We start from the raw sequence: 21,439 nt of genomic DNA, 5'->3' as shown, positions 1-21,439 counted from the left end.
GTTTTTAAAGTTTAATAAAGGTTTTCATCTCTCTTGAATTTTAAGCGTGGATTAACAAACAAGATTCTAATAGTAGTAAGTTAAGATTTTTATATGATCATTTATATTAGAGTTTATAGAAGAGTGCGTATTCTTTGAGAAGTAGTTATATTAATATGATCAATTTTATGGATCTAAGTTTTTATTAGAATAATGCATAAATGGAAAATATATTAATAATATGATAAATAATAATTTAACATACTAAATTATTAAAATTTAGTTATAATATATAAATATGTAAGTTTAAGCTGTTACATAATGGAATTTTTTTTAAAAAGGTTCATATTTTAATATGTTTATTGAGTCTAGTAAAAACATATTTTAAGTTTAATTTTGATTCTTTTAATTTTAATATATTTTAAATTGTTTTTCTTTATTTTTTTAATGAATTATTTTCTCAAAATTATTTCTAAAAATTTAGAGAATATATGTTCTTTTATATATTGAAATACATTAAAACACTAAAAAAAGGAGTTTCAGTAGTATTTTAAAAAATTTCACAAATCAATTTTTCCTGATTATTGTAAAGATTATATGATCTATAATAGTTGATACACAATATAGCTTTTAGGAAAAAATTTAAAGCAGAAAAATAATAATATAAATATTTTTATACGGGATTGTTCCAACCTGAACTATGTCTAATTATCCTTTAAGACCTCTTAAAGAGTTTCATTGATTTTTTACAAACATTATAACGAGTATGAATCGTTTCTGATATACAACAAATATTATCAATCACTCTTACTTCAACACTAGTCAACATGACTATACGAGTTTAACTACACTAGACAAATTGTCTATGATGTTTAACACCATTAAGATAAACAATACAAGAGTTTGAATTCACTTTTGAATTTAACACAACAAGTGTTTTTAAGTTCTTACCAGACAAAAGATTATTATTGTATAAATGATATATGAATAACACAATGAATTTCTGAAAACTTGTAATAGTTATTTTTCTTTGAATGAAAAACTTTAGACGATATAAACTTAAAGGAAAAAGTAGCACAGTAAGGATTCAAGGAGTTGTTATTCTATTATTCTCTTGAGTTAGTCCTCTTTATATAGTCTTCTTCAATAGATAATTGTTAGACATATAATTGACTTCCATGTAGACTTCATAGCCTTTTTAGGTAGGTAGTCAGACTTATGTTATAAAGTTGTTATGCTTTATTAGAGTTTTCTTCAAGAGTGGTTTGTACAGTTCTTCAAAGCTTAAAGTTTTGAGGAACATTCCAAAAATATTTTCTTATTTTTTAACGTATTTATTTATCTTGTGAGGGAATTTCAGTAAGGTCTTGTGTTGTCAACATTTGTACAAACAAATAGCAAATCATACAAGCCAAAAACCATTTTTTCGTATATTTAATAAATGTTTTAAACATTAGTGATATTTAAACACCCTCTGTCGTTTAAAACATATTGGCACATGTTAGCTCGTCTAATAAAAACATCCTTTAGTTATGTTTAGCGAAACTTGTGTTTAGACGCTTTATCTTTTTTACCATATAATATGACGATTAGACACATTATTAGCAGATCTATAACATTTAGTGTTTTTATGTATACATTGGATGCTTTTGTGATATCATATGTTATAATCTCATTTGATAATTTTGACACATTTAACTGATATTCTCATAGATGATTAATTTCTTTAGATGATTTTATCTTCAACACTGTTTGGATATAAATTCTTAAGTTTTAGTGTTGAGTTAAGCATTTGTTAAACATTTTCACATGTGAGATGTTTGTTAAATATTGTTTGTTAGATGATATATATATATATATATATATATATATATATATATATATATATATATATATATATATATATATATATTAAAATTGGAAAATGTTATTTTCATAAAATGTTATAAATGTTTATTTCATTCAACACATATTTTGTTTAACATTATTCTTAACAAGTACAATCTTTAGACGTTTCACTCAATAAATAATATTTTCTTAAGTATTTGTAGGTTAAATTTCAAAACATGAATTACTATTAATAATGTAATCTCTTTCAATAATATTGTCTTAACATATATTTCATAACAATTTTAACACATAAGAAGTTTGTTTGGGATAAAAAAAATCTATTTAAAATTTATTTTTTTTATTTTGTTCTTTAAGCTTTCATATCAAGATGTTTGGGTGCATGTGGATGTGATGAGAAAAAATAAATTAAGTTGAGTTTGAGTTTACTATGTCTAATGGTTAGGTTTAATTATTTAAACAAAACAAAATTCTTAAGTCAAAATTGAGGAAGTTTTAAAAATCTTGAATAGATAGACTAGTGAACTTGTAATATTGAAATTGTTTAATTCCATATAGACTTTATCAATATCAATATGTGAAATAAAATTGGTGTAACTTCAAAGGATAATGATACTTTGACAAGATTTTAACATCATCTACGTGTTATTTTGCGATTGGTCCAAAATTACTCCACAATCAATAATGATAATCATAAACATCAACATGAACCAATCACAAAATGATACATAGATGATGTTAAAATGTTGTCAAAGTATCATTATCCAACTTCAAAGGTAGTGAATAAACAATAATGTTGTTTTACTTTCCCAATGTTGTGGGTTTAAAAGAAAGGATAGTGATTTGACAACAATTTTTTTAACAACATTTTAACATCATCTACGTGTCATTTTTTGATTGGTCCAAAATTATTCTACAATCAATAATAATAATCATAAACACCAACATGGACCTATCACATAATGACACGTAGATGATGTTAAAATGTTGTCAAAAAAATGTTGTCCAAGTATCATTATCCAAAATTACTCCACAATCAATAATAATAATCATAAACACCAACATAGACCAATCACAAAATGACACGTAGATGGTGTTAAAATGTTGTCAAAAAAATGTTGTCAAAGTATCATTATACTAAAAGAAATAATGATACATGTATATTGCCAGTGAAGCAGCTTAATACGAACACGAACAGCCTCAAACCCCAACTTCATCGCAATTTAACCATATTTTTTGTCATTCTCTTTTTTTCCAAAAGTTTTTTTTACGTATCTGAGATTGACAGTTACTCAAAATACATTGTTTAAGTGACGTGCTACACTACCCAAGCAACAGCTAATCACGTAAACCAAAATGTCTTGTTTATTTTAACCAAGAACACATTGTCCTAATGAAGGACAAAATATCGCTAAAGTGACAAAGGAATCAAATGTACCATTTAATTATAGATTTAATTATTCTGATAATTTTTATTTATGTTGGATTTTTTTTTTCAAAGTATTTGGTGAGAGAAGTTTTAATATTATAAAATTAGAATAAATATGTTTTCAATTTTTTAACTTTAAATAAAATTTAAAATTAATTCTTTTATGAAATTTTTGACTAATTTAATTTATAATTTTTGGAACTTTGTAAATTTAATTATTTTAATTAAATTTTGTTAATTGTTTTTTTATATTTTAAATATATTTTCAATTAATATTAAAGTAAAAATATGTCAGAATCAGTAAAATCCAAACACGTATCGTTAGTGGAATTCACGTGTCAAGAGGAAGGCTCGACACTCAGGTGAAGAACGCCAGGTGTAAAGCAAAGGAGACCCGGGGAATCAGTTAGTGGAAAGCAGGTGTCGACTGAAGATGGGACGTTCGTTGTGACGTGTGCAGCAAAACTTGGATTTTCAGAAAATCTGCTCCACTCTCTACAGGCACCCTCTTTTCACGTTTCTGAAGAACCTCATTTTCTCCTCCTTCTCTCTACCTCCTCTTCATCTTCTCCCTGAGTAAACACTCACTTTCTCTTCTCCGATCTCCGTTCAGGCACCGTAGGAGCACTTCCGGCGTCCCAAGCTTTAGTTTGATCCGATTGGTTTCAAATTCTGAACGGGTAAGTTTTCCTTGTCTTTAACCGTTCGTTCTTGAAAACATGCAAACCAAGTTCTGCTTACATGGGTCCTTAGTTTCATTCTGAACGAGTTTGGACTGTTGTTTTATTTTGGTTCGAAGAGTTGTTGAGCGTTGAGGGTAGAAAGAATCGTAGTTCGGCAAACTGAGTCTCAGTCTGTAGGACGTACGTTCACGCTCAGAGGTAAGGGAAGCTTATCTAATTTAATTGTATGTTGTTGTACGTTCGTTGATAATGAATGCTTGTTGATGAATGGTTGAATGTATGTATCAAGTATGAATACTGATATGGTGGTTGATGTGGAATATGATTTCTTGGTATGATATGGATTGTATGAAGTAATCAAATTGATTATGATTAGAATTTTATAAAGTTATGAAACTATGTATTGAGAAATGAATTGAATATAAATGAAATCTGAATATGTATTCCCCATGATAGTGTATGTTCGTAACTGAACGGTCTTTGACCGTTCGGTTCTTCTGGTAAATATAGTTGAAATGAGATTCTTTCATTTGGAGAGATTCCTAGTTGAGGACGAGCGTCCTCGTGTGGTAATACTATGCTTGAGCGTTCGGCCAAGCACAGTTGTATCTGGGTATCCTGTAAGAAACTAAATTTCTATATGTAACGGTATATTTTGTTGTTCGTAAACACTGCTTCGATAGTATCTTATTATATTTATTAAGCCTTTTATTATAAGTTCATTAGTGCTCGGTCTTACACCAAGCGCTCGTTCTCGTTTCTTATATAATTTATTTTGATGCAAAGTAGCGTTTGTCTAAATAAAATATTCTCCTTCACCGTGCTCGGTCATTGACTGGCATTCGGAATTCTTGATGTAAATTTAAATAAGCTAAATATTCTTAAGCGTTCGGTTTCTTCAGGTGAATCCTTTTAAGTATTCTACTATGAAAGTCTTGAAGTATATACGTCCATTTGGTTCCGGCTTAGAGCTTTAGTATTTAGCCTAGTTCTTTCTGCGTTCGGTTAGAACTCTCAAGGGTCAGTTCATCTAATTGACTCACTTTGTAAGTAACGTCCGTTCTAGTCATTCTTGCGATATGTAGTTGACCTCGGTTTCTTTCGTAATTCGATAGTAACCCTCTCGGTCTTATTCTATTCTGGAACTGGAGACCTCTCTGTCTCGTTCCAAGTGTTCGTCCTCGTTCTGAGTGAGGATTGAACGTTCGGTATCGAGTATCCGTGAGAATTTTTGAACAAAGATGAAATTTAACTTATTGGTAATGAAAGATGAATTTGAGAAAAATGATAATGAAAGATGAAATTGAGAATGATTATGAATGAAATAGGAAGAGAATGTGATATGAATGAAATGATGTGGATTTGAACGAGCGTTCCAGGGAGGAACGACTCGTGGATGAATATTGGAATTGGTAAATTATGACTGTGGGCATGCTAATGCTGGCAGTTCATCTTGATGTTCCGTGAGTACTCGTCCTCACGTAGAGGAGGGTAGGTCATGTGTGGGAACGGCAGGAGGTCCTAGTCCTTAGGGGTACTTTGGACGGAATGGACTAACCTCGGGTGGCAGCTGATGAGAGTATTCCAGTTACTACATCACCCGGGTGCATGAACGCCTGTAGCTACGCAGATTTCATACAGTCCGGACAGTCAGTTTAGTGATAGGCTTGTGTAATACATACGTTGAAATTTATTTGGTGTTGAATTATTTGAAATGTATGTTTATGCATGAATTAAATTACATAAGCTTACCCTGTGTTTCCTGTCGTGTCTGGTTTTGTACGTCCGTCCTTGTCATTGCAATGATCATCCGTGTGGATGTGAGCAGAAGGAGTCGAGTTGTTGGATAAGGCGCTGGAAGAAGAAAATTTGGAAGAAATCGAAGTAAAGACCGGAGAGTAGGACGTTCGGGCAATAGTCTAGTTATAGTAAGGTGGACGTCCGCTCACCTTTCCTTTTGTTTAAGTATGAATGATCGGTATTGTTATTTTGTAAACCGGTCGCATAGTTTGGGTAGTGAGGTACGACTTTAATTTGTAACTCTTTCTGTAAGGCCGTTCGGCCATGAGCGTACGCTCGTCTCTAGTGTAAGACTAATCTGGATTATTATTAATGTAATTATTCTATCATATGGTTTATTGCTGTATTTTTGGGATGTTACAAAATATATTAAATTATGTAAACAATTCATTTGTCATTATGAAATATATAAAATTTAGTTAAAATAATTAAATTTATATATTTATAAAATTAGAAAACTAAATTAAAATAAAATTTTGAAAATAAATTATTTTTAATTTTTACTAAAAATTAAATGGCTAAAAACATATTTATCTTTACGAAAATTCTATAAGTATTTGATTAAACAAAATGTGAGTTTTGAATTTGTAGGAAAACCATATTAAAGTTGTAAGTCTCTCGTGAGATGAGATTTAATATTATACATTTTATTTTCATGGTTTTGTTTTCTTTTAACTTATTTCATATGCATATTTTGAATTTTATAATAATCATGTTTTAATATGTGAACTCACCATTTTGCATGTTTAACAAAGAATATTAACTTACTAGTTATAATATATTTATTTTACATTTTAAAGTTTTAATTTCAAGTTGTTCTTGAAATATTGTCTATAATACATGATATTGTGAGACCTATATTTATAGATATTTTATGTTTCAGTATATGTATGCATATATTTTAGACCTTGATAGTTATTCTAGTTTAACGTGAATATTTAAATATTTAGTAAAGAATACTAAATAATTTAAAGAAAAAAAATGTCAGAATCCTCAGATAAAGATTTTATATTAGTTCCTGTTATTTGAATCTTACAAATACCACTACATTTTAATCCATGTAACAAGTATTCTTAGCATCTACTTTTAACAAAAATAATTCAATTATTTGTTTACTTACTTTTTCAGACATTTTTTTAAAATAATAATAAAATAAAGATTATTTCAAAATCTAACACTACCATCTTTACACCTAAACACTTCAGGAAAAAGAAAATAGGACCTTTGTATATGTATGTATAATGTATAAAATATAATATTTAAATAAATTATATAATATGAAATCAATAATTTAAATTTCCAAGAAGATTAATCCAAGATTATATAATTATTATCTTCTGAAAGATATATATATATTTTTCTTCTAAAACATCTTTTTGAAAAACTAATAATATTATTATTTATTGAATACTTTAATGTATGTATTTGAATAAAATTTTATAGATAACTATAGCTATTAATATTTACTTTTAAATTTGAGGAATTAAAATGTTTCTTTTCTAAATTTGAGAATTAAATATTTCAAAATTTACCGACTACAAATATAATTAAATTAAGTAATAGTGATGTTTTTGTTTTAAATATTTTAGACTAAATTTTTTAGTATTTCATTCATAATTCTTTAGAGTAAACAATCAATTTAGTTTATAAATTATATTTTCCTATCTTTTTAATCACTACAATTTTAAAAAAATCAAATTAAACTTTGAAACATTGAAGAATTAAAACAAATAGAACTAATTTTTGGAAAATAAATTAAACCTTAGAATATTTGAAGACCGTATCTATTTAAGTTTTTCTTAGTTTGAGACAGTAACATCAACAAAACGCACATACACAGCAAACCAAAGAAAAACCCTAAACTAAACCCTGTGTTGTTGCTTGCAAAATCAATGGCGAAATCATCAAAACGCAGCAGCAGTGGCAACAACACTGACTCGAAGAAGAAGAAGAAGAAGAGCAAGAAATCAGGTCCCGAAGGCGTAGCCATGAAAGTGAAGGCCAAAAGCAGCAAGAGCACTGGCGGCGGGAGTGGCAGCAATCCCTTCGAGTCGATTTGGTCGCGCCGGAAATTCGAGGTGCTGGGTCAGAAGCGGAAGGGCGAGGCCCGCCGCATGGGACTGGCCCGAACCCTGGCAATCCAGAAGAGGAACAACACTCTCTTGAAGGAGTACCAGCAAAGTGCAAAATCATCGCTCTTCGTTGACAAGCGAATTGGAGAGAATGACCACGCACTGGACGAGTTTGGGAAAGCCATCTTGCGATCCCAACGTGAACGTCAGGTTCTGGATAATTTATTTTTATTTTGTAGAGACTCAGAAAATAAGTGGATACCTGTGAAAAAATGATTAAGTTTAGTTTTGGTACAGCGTAGACGATGACATCCTGTTAATATTACTGGTTTTTAATGTAGTTATGGTACTATTCGAGAACCTTAGCTTTGGAGGAGTGCTGGCTACATATTTTGGTTAAAAGACATTCAAGCAAAAATTTTTAAACGAGTGAGAAACTCACTAAAGGCTATGATTTTAATGGATTTTTGTTAATGAGAGAATAAGTGTTTACGAGAGTGATCTTGAAGATTGGGTTGCGAGTATTTTTTTTTTTCTTTTGCACGCATAGATGGTAATGTAAATTTTGTTGGCGAGTCTCATCAACATGTGCTAGTTAAAATTCCTTCAAGTAAGACTTTTTTATATAAGAAGTTAGAGACACAAAAGTTTGTTATTTTGAAGAAGTTTTAACTAATGACGGAAATTGAGTTAAAGTGAATATGTCAGAGATTGTGCTGTAAGCATTTTTCTTTAGCATTCATGAATGGATGACAGTGTAAAAAAGTTTTGAGAAGTTCTAGTAACGCACTGTATGTTAGAGTTTTTGTTAGCATCTGTCCGATGTTTTATACTTTTCAGTGTATTTAATTTAATATTAGTATTTTGTAAATTTATTTTAGAATAAATAGCACAAGCAATGGTGATGGATTACAATGTTTTCCAATCATAAACTGCCTATATGTTGCAAGTATGTTGGTGTTTATCATAATTATATTAGAATTCATATGAATTTTGATTAGTTGGCAGTGAAAAAACTATTTTTTTTTAGTTTAACTCATTGTTGCTGATGTGCCATTACTTATTTATTTCTTTGGGTGTTTATAGTTGAACATGAAGCTGAGTAAGAAAAGCAAGTATCACTTGTCAGATGGAGAGGAAGATGATTTTGAGGGAATTGATTCTCTTGGAAGAGATGATTTTGAGGAAGAGATGCATCCTGACGATGTTGATGCTGAGACTTACGGTATTTTAACTATGTGATAGTTAGGTGATTTTATGCAATGTTTTTTCATGACTGCTGAAATCAATGGCTTATTTGTGAACATTCTGCTTCAACTGTAACGAATGACTTGGTAAGCTGGTGAGTTGTTTTTGTATGTTGGGTTTATATTGAGTGCCGGTTTTGCAGAGGAAAGAGATTTGGTTCAGCATAGGATGCAGATACCTGGAGAAAATGCAGTTGATGGGGAGGAAAATGTAAGGCCTGTTATGTTATTACTGTTGACATGCTTACTTTTTTTTTTGCTGTTATGATGGCATTGTGCCTACATAATGTGTTATATCATGTATGGATTGCCTAATCTGCTAGTGATTTCTAATGTGGTGATTATCAGAAATTTTAATATCCTGTCCATCCTAAATTTTTGCAATTGTTGCTCAATATTTGAAATACTTTGAAGTTGGTTCTTAAATTTGACATTTTCTGCAGAGACACAAAAGCAAGAAGGAAGTGATGGAGGAAATCATCACAAAAAGCAAATTTTACAAGGTGGGAAATATTTCTCTTTCATTAGGGCTAAAATGGTTTCTTTGTCTTTTATATTTGTTGACATCTTTTCTTCACTCCGATATTTTCCAGGCTCAAAAAGCTAGAGATAAGGAAGAAAATGAACACTTGGTGGAAGAATTGGACAAGGACTTTACTTCCTTGGTTCACTCTGAGGCCTTGTTATCTTTGACTGAGCCAAACAAGATGAAAGCTTTGAAGGCTCTAGTGAACACAAATGAACAAAGTAGTAAGGACCACATACCTGCCAGTCGTACCATAGAAAATTCTGTGCAGGTACCATTTATCCATGAACTTCCTCTTATTATAAGAACATCCTACGTTCTAACTTTCTCTTTTATGGCAGGAAAAACCTGACGATTATGACAAACTTGTCAAACAAATGGGATTGGAAATGCGTGCTCGCCCTTCAGACAGGACAAAGACACCAGAAGAGATTGCTCAGGAAGAAAAAGAACGTCTAGAGCAATTGGAGGTATGTTTGAGCGACTTTTAACTCTAGTTTGTTTTTGAACATTTGATAAATTAACTTTACATATGATGGAGCATTTTCCCACATATTTGGATAATAAAGCTCTGATCTTAGCTATATAGCTAAGCTACATTTTAAAGTGGTTTAGACTATTGTTATGGTTGAAGTGGAGGAATGGGACTGAACCCTGGGCTAGTAAACTAAATTCATGCATGAATCATGAGTGATATTTGTATTTAGTATAATATTTTGTTTTTGGGGGTGAGTGAACCTGGTGGCTCTGTAAGGTTGCTGCCTTTTTAATCCTGCGGTTGTGAATTCCAATCATGGACTATGTGCACAGGGCAAAGTTATATATATATATATATATATATATATATATAATTTAATTTTAGAGTAAACTAATGAATGCTTTTGTTCATTAATTAAGGAAGAGCGGCAGAAGAGGATGGTTGCTGCTGAAGATTCAAGTGATGAAGACAATGATGATTCAGAAAAGGCATCTGAACAGAAACCAAGATCTCTCTCTGGGGATGATCTAGGTGATTCCTTCTCTGTCAGTGAACAGATTGTGACTAAGAAGGGGTGGGTTGATGAGATTCTTGAAAGAAAAGATGAAGATTCTGCTAGTGAAGATGGTGATGATGACGATTCTGATGATTTGGGAAGCTCTGAAGATGCTGATGAAGAATCAGACGAGGGGGAAGAACATGAGAAGGATCTTTCTTTAAAAGATTGGGAACAAAGTGATGATGATGATATTGGTGCAGATTCAGAAGACGAAGATGATAGTGATGAGGACAAAGAAACAGATTCAGAAGACCCTGACGGGGTAGAAAGATTAGATGATGCGGTTCATATAAAGGCAAAGAAAAATGATTCTGTTAAAAGTGTGAAAAGGGACAAGGATTTTTCAAATGGGAAGAAGATAGATGTTGCAGGAAAACAGTCAAAAGAGTCAGAAATTCCTTATATAATTGAAGCTCCCAAGACCTTTGAAGAATTATGTACACTGGTTGATAACTATTCAAACTCCAACATTATTTTGATTGTCAATCGGATTCGGAAAAGTAATCCAATCACACTTGCTGCAGAAAATCGAAAGAAAATGCAAGTATGAAACTCATACCTTTCTTACTTTTTTGTCTAGACTTTGATATTCTCTTTTCACTTCTTGTACATACGTGTACTGCATCTATAATTGTTTTATTGGAAAAGTGCAAACTCTTGGATGTTTTCAACTTGGCGATACTTTTCCTATAATATGAACTTCAAAGTTTCATTGACAATTAATGGAAAACCTGTATCAATAACTAAAATATTTCCCTCAACTGTGTAAATATATTGGTTTTTACAGCTTTCATACTCTATAATTTAATGAAACCTAGCTTAGGGAACAAAATATTGTTGCTGTAGTTACTGCCTATAGGATCACTAATGTCTATAGTTTAGTGATTGAAAAATTTTCCCGAATTGATTTGATTCAAATATGTCATTTTTTATTGAAGGAATGCTGCATCGTTGTTTTGGTCAAACTAATGGATTAATAATACAGGCCAGATGATGACTTGTGTTATTATATATAGACTTAGTTTGTATGCATGTGCTTGTGTGCCTATATTATGTTGTAACTTTTTAATTGTTTATTCATCTAAATTTAATTATTTTTCTTTTGAAAGCCATTCATGTAGATGTACACTCTTTTACTATCCTCTTTTGGTAAGATCCTGGAATTAAGCATTGAGTATTTGAAATGTGGATATGAAGGTCCAGTTTGTATTTCCATTCATGGGGATGAAATGTATAGGTATTATGAATAGCTCACTATGTATTTGAAATTTGTTAAGATTAGGAGCCTACGGTGACATCTTTAATACTTGAGATAATTTGAGAGAAGAATTGACCTAGAGATACAAGCCAACAGATGGCCGATCTGGTTATCAGTCAGGAAAATAAGTTAAGGACTGTTAGGATATTTATCCTATTTTATCATCATTATAGTGTGTCAAGGGTTACCCTATTTATCATGATTATATTGTGTCTAGGGTTACCCTATTTATCATGTATTTGTGTATCAATTTATTCTTATAAATAGAAGATTGTGAGAGGGATCAATCAAGCCCTCAAGAATTATTTCTTTTCAATCTTAAGTTGGTATCAGAGCGGGTCGATCCCGCTCTGGTTTCTGTCTCGTAATATATATCTATCCGGCGCCATAGTTCTTCGTCGCCCGCCGCTGCCCGCCGCTGCCCGCCGCTGCCCGCCGCTGCCCGCCGCTGCCCGCCGCTGCCCGCCGCTGCCCGCCGCTGCCCGCCGCTGCCCGCCGCTGCCCGCCGCTGCCCGCCGCCGGCCACCGTCAACCGCCGGTCACCGTCGCCGCCGCCGGCCACCGTCCGGCCACCGTCAACCGCCGGTCACCGTCGCCGCCGCCGGCCACCGTCCGGCCACCGTCGCCGCCGGCCACCGTCGTCCGTCGCCGGCCGCCGTTCACCGCCCGCCGTTGCCGGCCACCGTCGTCCATCACTGTCACAGTTTCCTTCGTCTAAACCCTTAGGGTTTTTTTGTTCCTCGCTAGTACTATTTGTCTTCTTCAGAGATGGCGTCTGGCAGTACTCTTTCCTTCTCTGGAAGTCCATCAATTACCTCCGAGAAGCTAAATGGAAAAAATTATCTATCATGGTCTGCTGCTGTTGAAATGTGGTTCCTTGGCCAAGGGCATTATGACCACCTTGAGCGAGATGGAAGCCATGTGCCTACTGAAAAAGCTGATCAGTGGAAACAAGCAGATTTCCAGTTGTGTACCCTGTTATGGCAATCAGTGGAACCCAAACTTCTTGTATCTTTGAGGGCTTTCAAAACTTGTCACTCCTTTTGGAAGAAAGCCCAAAGCATTTATGCCAACGATATTCAACGTCTCTATGACACTACGAACAAGCTTGCATCTCTTAAAATGGCAGACCATGATATGGTGTCCTTCATGGCTGAAGCCCAATCTGCTGTCGAAGAACTTAGGATGTTTTTGGAAGTAGATCCATTAGAGGATATCAAAAAGAAACTAGACAAATTTTACATGGTGTTGATCCTTCGTGCCCTACATCCCGATTTTGATCATCTCAGAGATCAACTTCTAACTAGTCATGAGGTTCCCTCTATGGAAACATTGACCACTCGCCTTCTGCGTGTCCCGGTATCTCAAACTCAAGAAGCGCATGAACTAGTGGAACCATCTGTCATGGTTGCCACACGAGGAAGAGGAGGACGTGGCACTAGAGGAGGAGGACGAGGAGGTCGGGGACGTACTCAATGCACATATTGTAAAAGGATGGGTCATACTCAAGAGAATTGCTACTCCTTACATGGTTTCCCTTCCAAAATCGCCAATATTTCGAAGACTGAAACTTCCACTTCGAAAACTGAAACCTCCACTTCTATGTTTTCTGAGGATGAATATCAAGAGTATTTAAGGTTAAAGTCTAACAGCTTGGCACAACCATCTCAATCTCCCAATACATCAACAGCCTGCGTTTCTCAATCTATGGAATGTCAAAATTCATGGGTAATTGACTCAGGTGCTTCTGATCACATTTCTGGTAATACCTCTTTGTTCTCATCTATTTCCTTTCGAGAAAAACCTCATTTCATAACCCTTGCAAATGGATCTAAAACTTCTTCCAAAGGAGTCGGTCATGTTTCTTTGTCTCCCTCCCTCAATCTCAACTCAGTCCTTTTTGTCCCTAATTGTCCTTTTAATTTAATTTCCTTAAGCCAGTTGACTAAAATGTTAAATTGTTCAATAACCTTTGATCATAAATCTTTTGTTATACAGGAGCGTGGTTCGGGGAGCCAGATTGGAGAAGGATATGAAGCTGGCGGATTATACCATTTTGGATCTCGTCCAAGGGTGTCTTGTGTTGCTGCTCCTAATCCTAAAGTGCTACATGATCGACTTGGCCATCCTCATTTGTCCAAATTAAAAAAGATGTGTCCTGAACTTAGTGGTCTCCAAACTTTAGAATGTGAGTCATGTCAATTAGGAAAACATGTTAGATCTTCCTTTCCTAAAAGGTCTCAATCAATATGTAATTCTAGTTTTTCCATCATCCATTCTGATATATGGGGACCTAGTCGTATCTCCTCCTTTGGTTTTAGATATTTTGTTACCTTTATTGATGAATATTCAAGATGTACTTGGGTTTATCTTATGAAAAATCGTTCTGAATTGTTAGTTATCTTTACATCCTTTTTGAATGAAATCAAGAATCAATTTGGTCAAGTAATCAAAATATTAAGAACTGATAATGCAAAAAGTATTTCTCATCCTCCTTTTCTGCCATCTTGAGTTCCCATGGTATCTTACATCAGTCTACTTGTCCTCATACACCACAACAAAATGGTATAGCAGAACGAAAAAATAGACACTTGGTTGAAACTGCTCGTACCCTTTTGCTTGGTGCCCATATTCCTGTCCATCACTGGGGGGATGCCATCTTAACTTCATGTTATCTTATTAATAGGATGCCCTCCTCCTCTCTTGATAATAAAGTCCCTTTCTCCATTTTGTTTCCTAATGATCCTCTCTTTCATACATCTCCCCGAGTGTTTGGCTGTGTATGTTTTGTTCATGACATGTCTCCAGGTCTAGACAAACTCTCCGCTCGCGCTCTCAAATGTGTCTTCTTAGGCTATTCTCGACTTCAAAAAGGATATCGGTGTTACTCTCCTGAAACTAAGAAGTATTACATGTCTGCCAATGTCACATTCTTTGAACAGACTCCTTACTTCTCTCCATCTGTTCAGGATGTTTCTATCCTCCAGCAAGTCCTTCCTATTCCAATGGCTGAGTCAAATAGCTCCACTGTCTCTGTCATTCCAAGTCTTGATCACAATCCTTCTACACCTGTTTCTCCACATACTGAGATCATCCCACACAGGGCCTCAATGGATAGTCCACCTCCCCAAGACAATGGTGAATCTCCTACTTCAGATTCTTCTCCCTCGTCACCTCCTCCCACGCCTCCTGGTGCAAATGATTCAGCATGGCCTATTGCCCTCAGAAAAGGTACTCGTTCCACTCGGAACCCTCATCCCATTTATAATTTTCTAAGCTATCATCGATTGTCGCCCTCCTATTTTTCTCTTTTATCCTCAGTGTCCTCTGTTGTTATACCCAAGAATGTGAAAGAAGCACTTGATCATCCTGGATGGCGACAAGCTATGATTGCAGAAATGCAGGCTCTTGACTACAGTAATACTTGGGAGCTGGTGCCCCTTCCCCCAGGAAAAAAGGCGGTTGGTTGTCGATGGGTGTATGCAGTTAAAGTTGGCCCTGATGGTGAAATTGATCGGCTCAAAGCTCGGCTTGTTGTCAAAGGTTACACTCAGGTTTATGGTCTTGATTATTGTGACACTTTCTCTCCTGTAGCCAAGATGACTACTATTCGTCTCTTCTTTGCCATGGCAGCCATTCGTCACTGGCCACTTCATCAATTGGATATCAAGAATGCCTTCCTACATGGTGATCTTGAGGAAGATGTTTATATGGAGCAACCTCCTGGGTTTGTTGCTCAGGGGGAGTCTGGTATGGTATGCAAATTGCATCGATCTCTATATGGCCTTAAGCAATCCCCACGTGCTTGGTTTGGAAAGTTTAGCTCCATTGTTCAAAAATTTGGGCTAAAACGCAGTGAAGCAGACCATTCAGTTTTTTATTGTCATTCTTCTCTCGGGAAATGTGTTTACTTAATAGTATATGTTGATGATATTGTCATTACAGGAAATGATGCTGTTGGAATATCTCAACTAAAAGAGTACTTGTGTAGACATTTTCAAACCAAGGATCTTGGAAGTCTCAAATACTTTTTAGGCATTGAAGTAGCGCAATCAAAAGATGGAGTTGTAATCTCCCAAAGGAAGTATGCTCTTGATATATTACAAGAAACAGGCATGATTGATTGTAGACCGGTAGACAGTCCCATGGACCCAAACCAGAAATTAAGGACAGAAGAAGGTGAATTATTCTCCGATCCAGAGAGGTATAGGAGGCTGGTTGGCAAACTGATTTATCTCACTATTACAAGGCCAGATTTATCCTTTGCAGTTGGAGTGGTTAGTCAGTTCATGCAGGCTCCATGTGTTGACCATTGGAATGCTCTCATTCGCATTCTAAGGTATGTAAAGAAGGCTCCCGGGCAAGGATTGTTATATGAAGATAAAGGAAGCATTCATGTCTCTGGGTATTGTGATGCAGATTGGGCAGGTTCACCTATTGATAGACGGTCTACAACAGGATATTGTGTTTTTCTGGGAGGAAACATTATTTCATGGAAAAGTAAGAAACAGAATGTAGTAGCTCGATCAACCGCGGAAGCCGAGTATAGGGCAATGGCATCATTAACATGTGAACTTATATGGGTGAAACAATTCCTTCAAGAGCTTAAATTTTGTGACATCCATACTATGAAGATGTATTGCGACAATCAAGCTGCTCTCCACATTGCATCAAATCCAGTGTTTCACGAGAGGACTAAACATATAGAAATTGATTGTCATTTTGTTCGTGAAAAGTTGTTGACCAAAAAAATATGTACTGAGTTTATTGGGTCAAACGATCAACTCGCAGATGTATTGACTAAGTCATTAAGGGGTCCTCGGATTGAGTTTATTTGTTCCAAGCTTGGTACATACAATTTGTATGCTCCAGCTTGAGGGGGAGTGTTAGGATATTTATCCTATTTTATCATCATTATAGTGTGTCAAGGGTTACCCTATTTATCATGATTATATTGTGTCTAGGGTTACCCTATTTATCATGTATTTGTGTATCAATTTATTCTTATAAATAGAAGATTGTGAGAGGGATCAATCAAGCCCTCAAGAATTATTTCTTTTCAATCTTAAGTAGGACATCTGAACAATTCCCTCTCTATAGGTTTGAAATCTTATTTAAAGACAAATCCTAACCATTCGGATTCATTTAATCGTAGTTTTCTTTATTAACTTGGATAAAATGTAAGTGGAAGGTTAAAATAAAATATCAACTAAGAATGTTACAATGCAGTGGACTATATGTAAACTAAAAAGATTGTACAAAAATTATATAATGGCATAATCATTGAACTCTAACTCAGTCCTCCTTATCCTGTTTTATTTTGCTTTTACTTGCTTCTGCACCACAGAGTTAATTTAGTTTGTTTCCATTGATGTATATATGGCAATGTAGTTTGCCTGAACGTTATTTTTTTTCTTTTTGTGGTAGACCAGATTGTACTAGCACTATTTTTGGATGAAACATTTGACACTTTTATATTCTGTTTCTAAATATTTTGTCAGGATATTGTGGTTTGTTATTGTTAAATCTCTAACTATTAGAGGTGCTCATGCTATATCTTCTCTTTTTAGATATTCTATGGAATATTGTTGCAATATTTTGCTGTTTTGGCAAATAAGAAACCACTGAATGTCGAGTTACTCAATCTGCTGGTGAAACCATTGATAGAGATGAGTACGGAAATCCCATACTTTGCTGCAATATGTGCTCGCCGCAGAATTGAAAGTACTAGAAAGCAATTCATTGAGAGTATCAAGAAATCAGGTCAAAATAAAACATAGTTGAACAGTTGCATTCTTTATGCTAACATGTTGAGAACTATTTGTTAGATGTTTTGGTAACACTAATTATTCTCTTGGCACAGAAAGTAGCTCTTGGCCTTCTTCAAAAACATTGTGCCTCCTGCGTTTGTGGTCCATGATATTTCCATGCTCTGACTTTAGGCATCCAGTTATGACCCCCGTGGTATTGTTGATGTGTGAATATCTGATGCGTTGCCCAATTGTATCTGGTCGGGATATTGCCATTGGCTCTTTCTTATGTTCTATGCTTCTCTCAGTAAGTACTTCTTCAACATACTTCATTGAGTTTATTTTGTCTAACTTATATGCTTTTCATCTGCTTTTAATCTATTTGAATTCTGTCGTTGAATGGTGGCTATATGTACAGTCAAAATGGAAAATTTCATTAATGGTATATGATTCCACAAACGAGTTTAGTTTTTGAATGATTACTTACTAAGATATTTATTGTATTGCGGAACTTCAATTTTCACTTTTCTCCCTTGTTAAATTTTGTGCTTGCTTATGTACTAAATATAAAATGGCAGGTATTTAGACATTCTAGAAAATTCTGTCCGGAAGCAATAATGTTTCTTCGAACTTCACTGCTGGCAGCTACTGAAAGTAAACATATTTCAGAAGAAGATTCCCAGGTAATAATATTTCCATTGATCATCTGTAGTTTGAGTCATATTATGTGACGGGTGTATGTATGTTATTGGCCTCCTCCATTCTTCTTTGAACAAGAAAACAGTTGTAGATATTTTAGTTTTAGCCCTTTGGTAGAAAACTGTCGTCCTCACAAATATTGTGAATATTCTACTCTTTTCATTTAGACTGTACCCACATTTCCTTGTAAAAAGTTTTGTTTTTTTTTGCTACTGCAAATTTACTTGAGAAAACGAGCATTCTGACAGTTGCTGTACATTTTTTGGGCTTCTGTTCTGATGCCCTATACCATACATTTTCTTTTTCCAAGTTTACAATTCCAAGGATAATTTAAGTTTCTCTTGATAATAAGTAATAAATATGGGAAGAACCATTTTACTTTTTCTATACTTTTAACATAATAAGAGCAGAAGATGATGGAGGATAATTATGATATCCCAGCCATGGTTATCAAACTCTCGAGTTAACTCGTACGAGTTTACGGTCCCAGACATGGTTTCCGAGTTAACTCAGAAGTAAACTCGTTTTTTGCATAAACTTGGTAGAATCGACTGGGAAATTGGTAGAATCGTGTAAAATCGTGAGTTTGGAGCGATTTTGCGAACTTGAAAGTTATATATTTAATGAAATGCATCAAAATTAATGGCAATAGTCCAAGTATTTATGTTTTACAATATTTATTTTTATGAACAATATAACTATAAATTTTGTTTATTTTAAGTTATATAATTTTGTAAACTTATTTGAATTAAGATATTATTTATATAATTTTTTTCATCTGAAGTAAACTCTACGAGTTTACGAGTTGAGTTTACTCGACTCTCTCGAGTTTATGTAAACTCTCGAATTTGATAATCTTGATCCCAGCACTTGGTAAATCCACAACCTAGTTATATCATCTTATGGAACTGATATCCCAGTACTTATTAAATACTACAGCTTCATGTTTGGACACTGAAATGACCATATAATTTGTTTTATCCCAGTTATATCATCTTATGGAACTGAAAGCACTCAAGCCTCTCCTGTGCATACATGAGACAGTGAATGCGATTAGCACTCTGAATTTCTTCAAGATTATAGACATGCCAGAAGACTCCTCTCTCTTCAGTGAAGTTGATTTCAGGTAACAATAAGTTGTTAGAACCATTTATCCAAAAAGGAAAAAAAGGTTACGTCCTTGTTATTATGTTGGCAATCTTTGTTTTGAATGGGGTCTCGAGGCTTTTTAAACCAAAAAATGTTAGTATGAATACTGTATAATATGTGCTTGATTTGCATTATCAAGAACTGGTCATTTAGATTGTGTTATAGCTATAGTCTTGATAATTAATACTGGCTGCTGCTAATATTGAAGATTGTTCAGAGTATTGCTTGTTCATTTCTTTTTGAAGGCTTATGGTTTTCATTTATCTTGGCTAATTATTATTCATTCATTACAGGGCCAGTGTGTTAGTTACAGTGGTTGAAACTTTACAGGGATATGTTGACATCTATAAAGGCCTAAGTTCATTTCCTGAAATATTCTTACCAATTTTGAGAATATTAAATGAGATAGAAGAACAGAAAAATATGCCAAATGCATTACGAGATAAAATAAAAAATGTGGCTGAGATTATTAAGTTGAAAGTGGATGAGCTTCACTCTTCGAGACGACCACTTCAAATGCGGAAACAAAAGCCAGTATCGATCAAACTACTGAATCCTAAGTTTGAGGAAAAGTAAGTCCCTCCTTTTCCTTTGCTTGAATTTGATGACATGTTTCCTTAGTCACGGTGAATCTGAAAAATAACATAAATTAAGCACTTGAATGTAATATTTTTTGTTCTGCAGCTATGTCAAGGGTAGAGATTATGATCCTGACCGGGAACGAGCAGAAATGAGAAAATTGAAGAAGCAGTTGAAGCGTGAAGCTAAGGGGGCTGCACGAGAATTGCGTAAAGACAACTACTTCCTGCTTGAGGTGAAGGAAAAAGAGAAGTCTTTACAGGAAAAAGATAGAGCAGAGAAGTATGGAAGAGCTAAAGCTTTCCTTCAAGAGCAAGAACATGCCTTCAAATCAGGACAGCTTGGTAAAGGGAGGAAAAGAAGGAGATAAAAGCTTGCATATTTTCCCACATTCACTGTGTTAAAGGGCTTTACCTTCGTATTAATCAGCTCAAGGAGTGGTTTTCTACTGCCTAGCTTCTAGAGTGGATAAATGATGAACAAGCTTGGAAGAATATTTATGGGGTGGTTAGAGAATAAGCTAGGCCTTACTTTCCCCACTCAATATTGAAAGTTGAAGCAAATAGTAATGATAAGAAAGGGTATAAAGAGCTGAGATCATTCATTTGACAATACTCTTGCCTTCCCAACTTCATCTCCTGGGAAGGTGTTACTCATGACTCATGTATTCAAGTTTTGGGATTAGGAGGTGCAACTTCATGTAAGTTCTCTGTAAACAATATCAGCCGCCACATGGGTTGAACTAAGTTAAAAATTTTGCAAATGAATTTTCAATCTAATTTGTACTCTATTTTCTTTCTACAATTATATGGATTCTTCTATCACTCATGATGTAAGGATTTTTGTTAGTAAGCCATTTTTTAGGACTTCCACAAGTGTGGAGTTTTGAGGCATATGTGGATCATGACGACAACAATTCTTGAAAATTGATTTTTTCCTGTATTTAATTGAAAAATACGTTTGGTAGTGTAACATTTCTTGGTTTATTTCTAAACGTTATTTAAGGCAATGCTATAAATTAAGAAATATAGTTAGTATTTTTATTTATGATATTAAAATGCTAGTTATTATCCTCGTAAATTTTTATTTGCAGCATTTAATACTGTGGCGGTTTTTAACGTAGTTGTTGCCCTCCCTATCCTTATCTTCAAGTTAGCTGAATTACGAGAACAACTAGTTAAGAATAAAAGGTTCAAATGTGTAAAATAATCAATTTTTTAAAATTGCAGCAAAAATATGAAAAAAAAAATTAATAATTTCTAAAAATTACATTCAAACGTAAGAATTACTTCTGAAATATAAAACCAAACAGGCCATAAACCACATCTTATACACTTGTGCATTGTCAAGCAAATCAATGTCTGCAGATTGTTTTTAAATTGT

At 34.1% G+C, this 21,439-nt stretch overlaps 1 protein-coding gene across 1 annotated transcript; it reads left to right on the top strand.

Annotated features, from left to right (window-relative positions):
• Positions 1–7,550: 7,550 nt before the first annotated feature.
• On the top strand, positions 7,551–20,880 carry LOC124846032 (nucleolar-like protein). Its single transcript, XM_088097697.1, has 13 exons — positions 7,551–8,021; positions 8,898–9,036; positions 9,202–9,269; positions 9,502–9,561; positions 9,652–9,855; positions 9,926–10,054; positions 10,482–11,165; positions 17,450–17,642; positions 17,743–17,936; positions 18,208–18,312; positions 19,315–19,454; positions 19,771–20,049; positions 20,162–20,880. The coding sequence occupies exons 1-13, from the start codon at positions 7,632–7,634 to the stop codon at positions 20,424–20,426; spliced, it is 2,850 nt and encodes a 949-aa protein (XP_087953823.1). The 5' UTR covers positions 7,551–7,631; the 3' UTR covers positions 20,427–20,880.
• The last annotated feature ends 559 nt before the right edge of the window (positions 20,881–21,439 follow it).

This window comes from Vigna umbellata, chromosome 8 (genome assembly GCF_029865625.1).
Source record: "Vigna umbellata cultivar VRB3 chromosome 8, Vumbellata_1.0, whole genome shotgun sequence".
Taxonomy (NCBI): Eukaryota; Viridiplantae; Streptophyta; class Magnoliopsida; order Fabales; family Fabaceae; genus Vigna; species Vigna umbellata.
Note: the sequence above shows the minus strand (reverse complement) of the source record. Positions and strands in the feature narration are given on the sequence as shown.

Excerpts from the sequence above, each read along its gene's own strand:
- LOC124846032 (XM_088097697.1), top strand. The coding sequence starts at position 7,632 with ATGGCGAAATCATCAAAACGCAGCAGCAGTGGCAACAACACTGACTCG. Across the intron at positions 10,055-10,481 it reads AACGTCTAGAGCAATTGGAG|GAAGAGCGGCAGAAGAGGAT; the intron begins GTATGTTTGAGC and ends TCATTAATTAAG. Across the intron at positions 17,937-18,207 it reads TATGTTCTATGCTTCTCTCA|GTATTTAGACATTCTAGAAA; the intron begins GTAAGTACTTCT and ends ATAAAATGGCAG.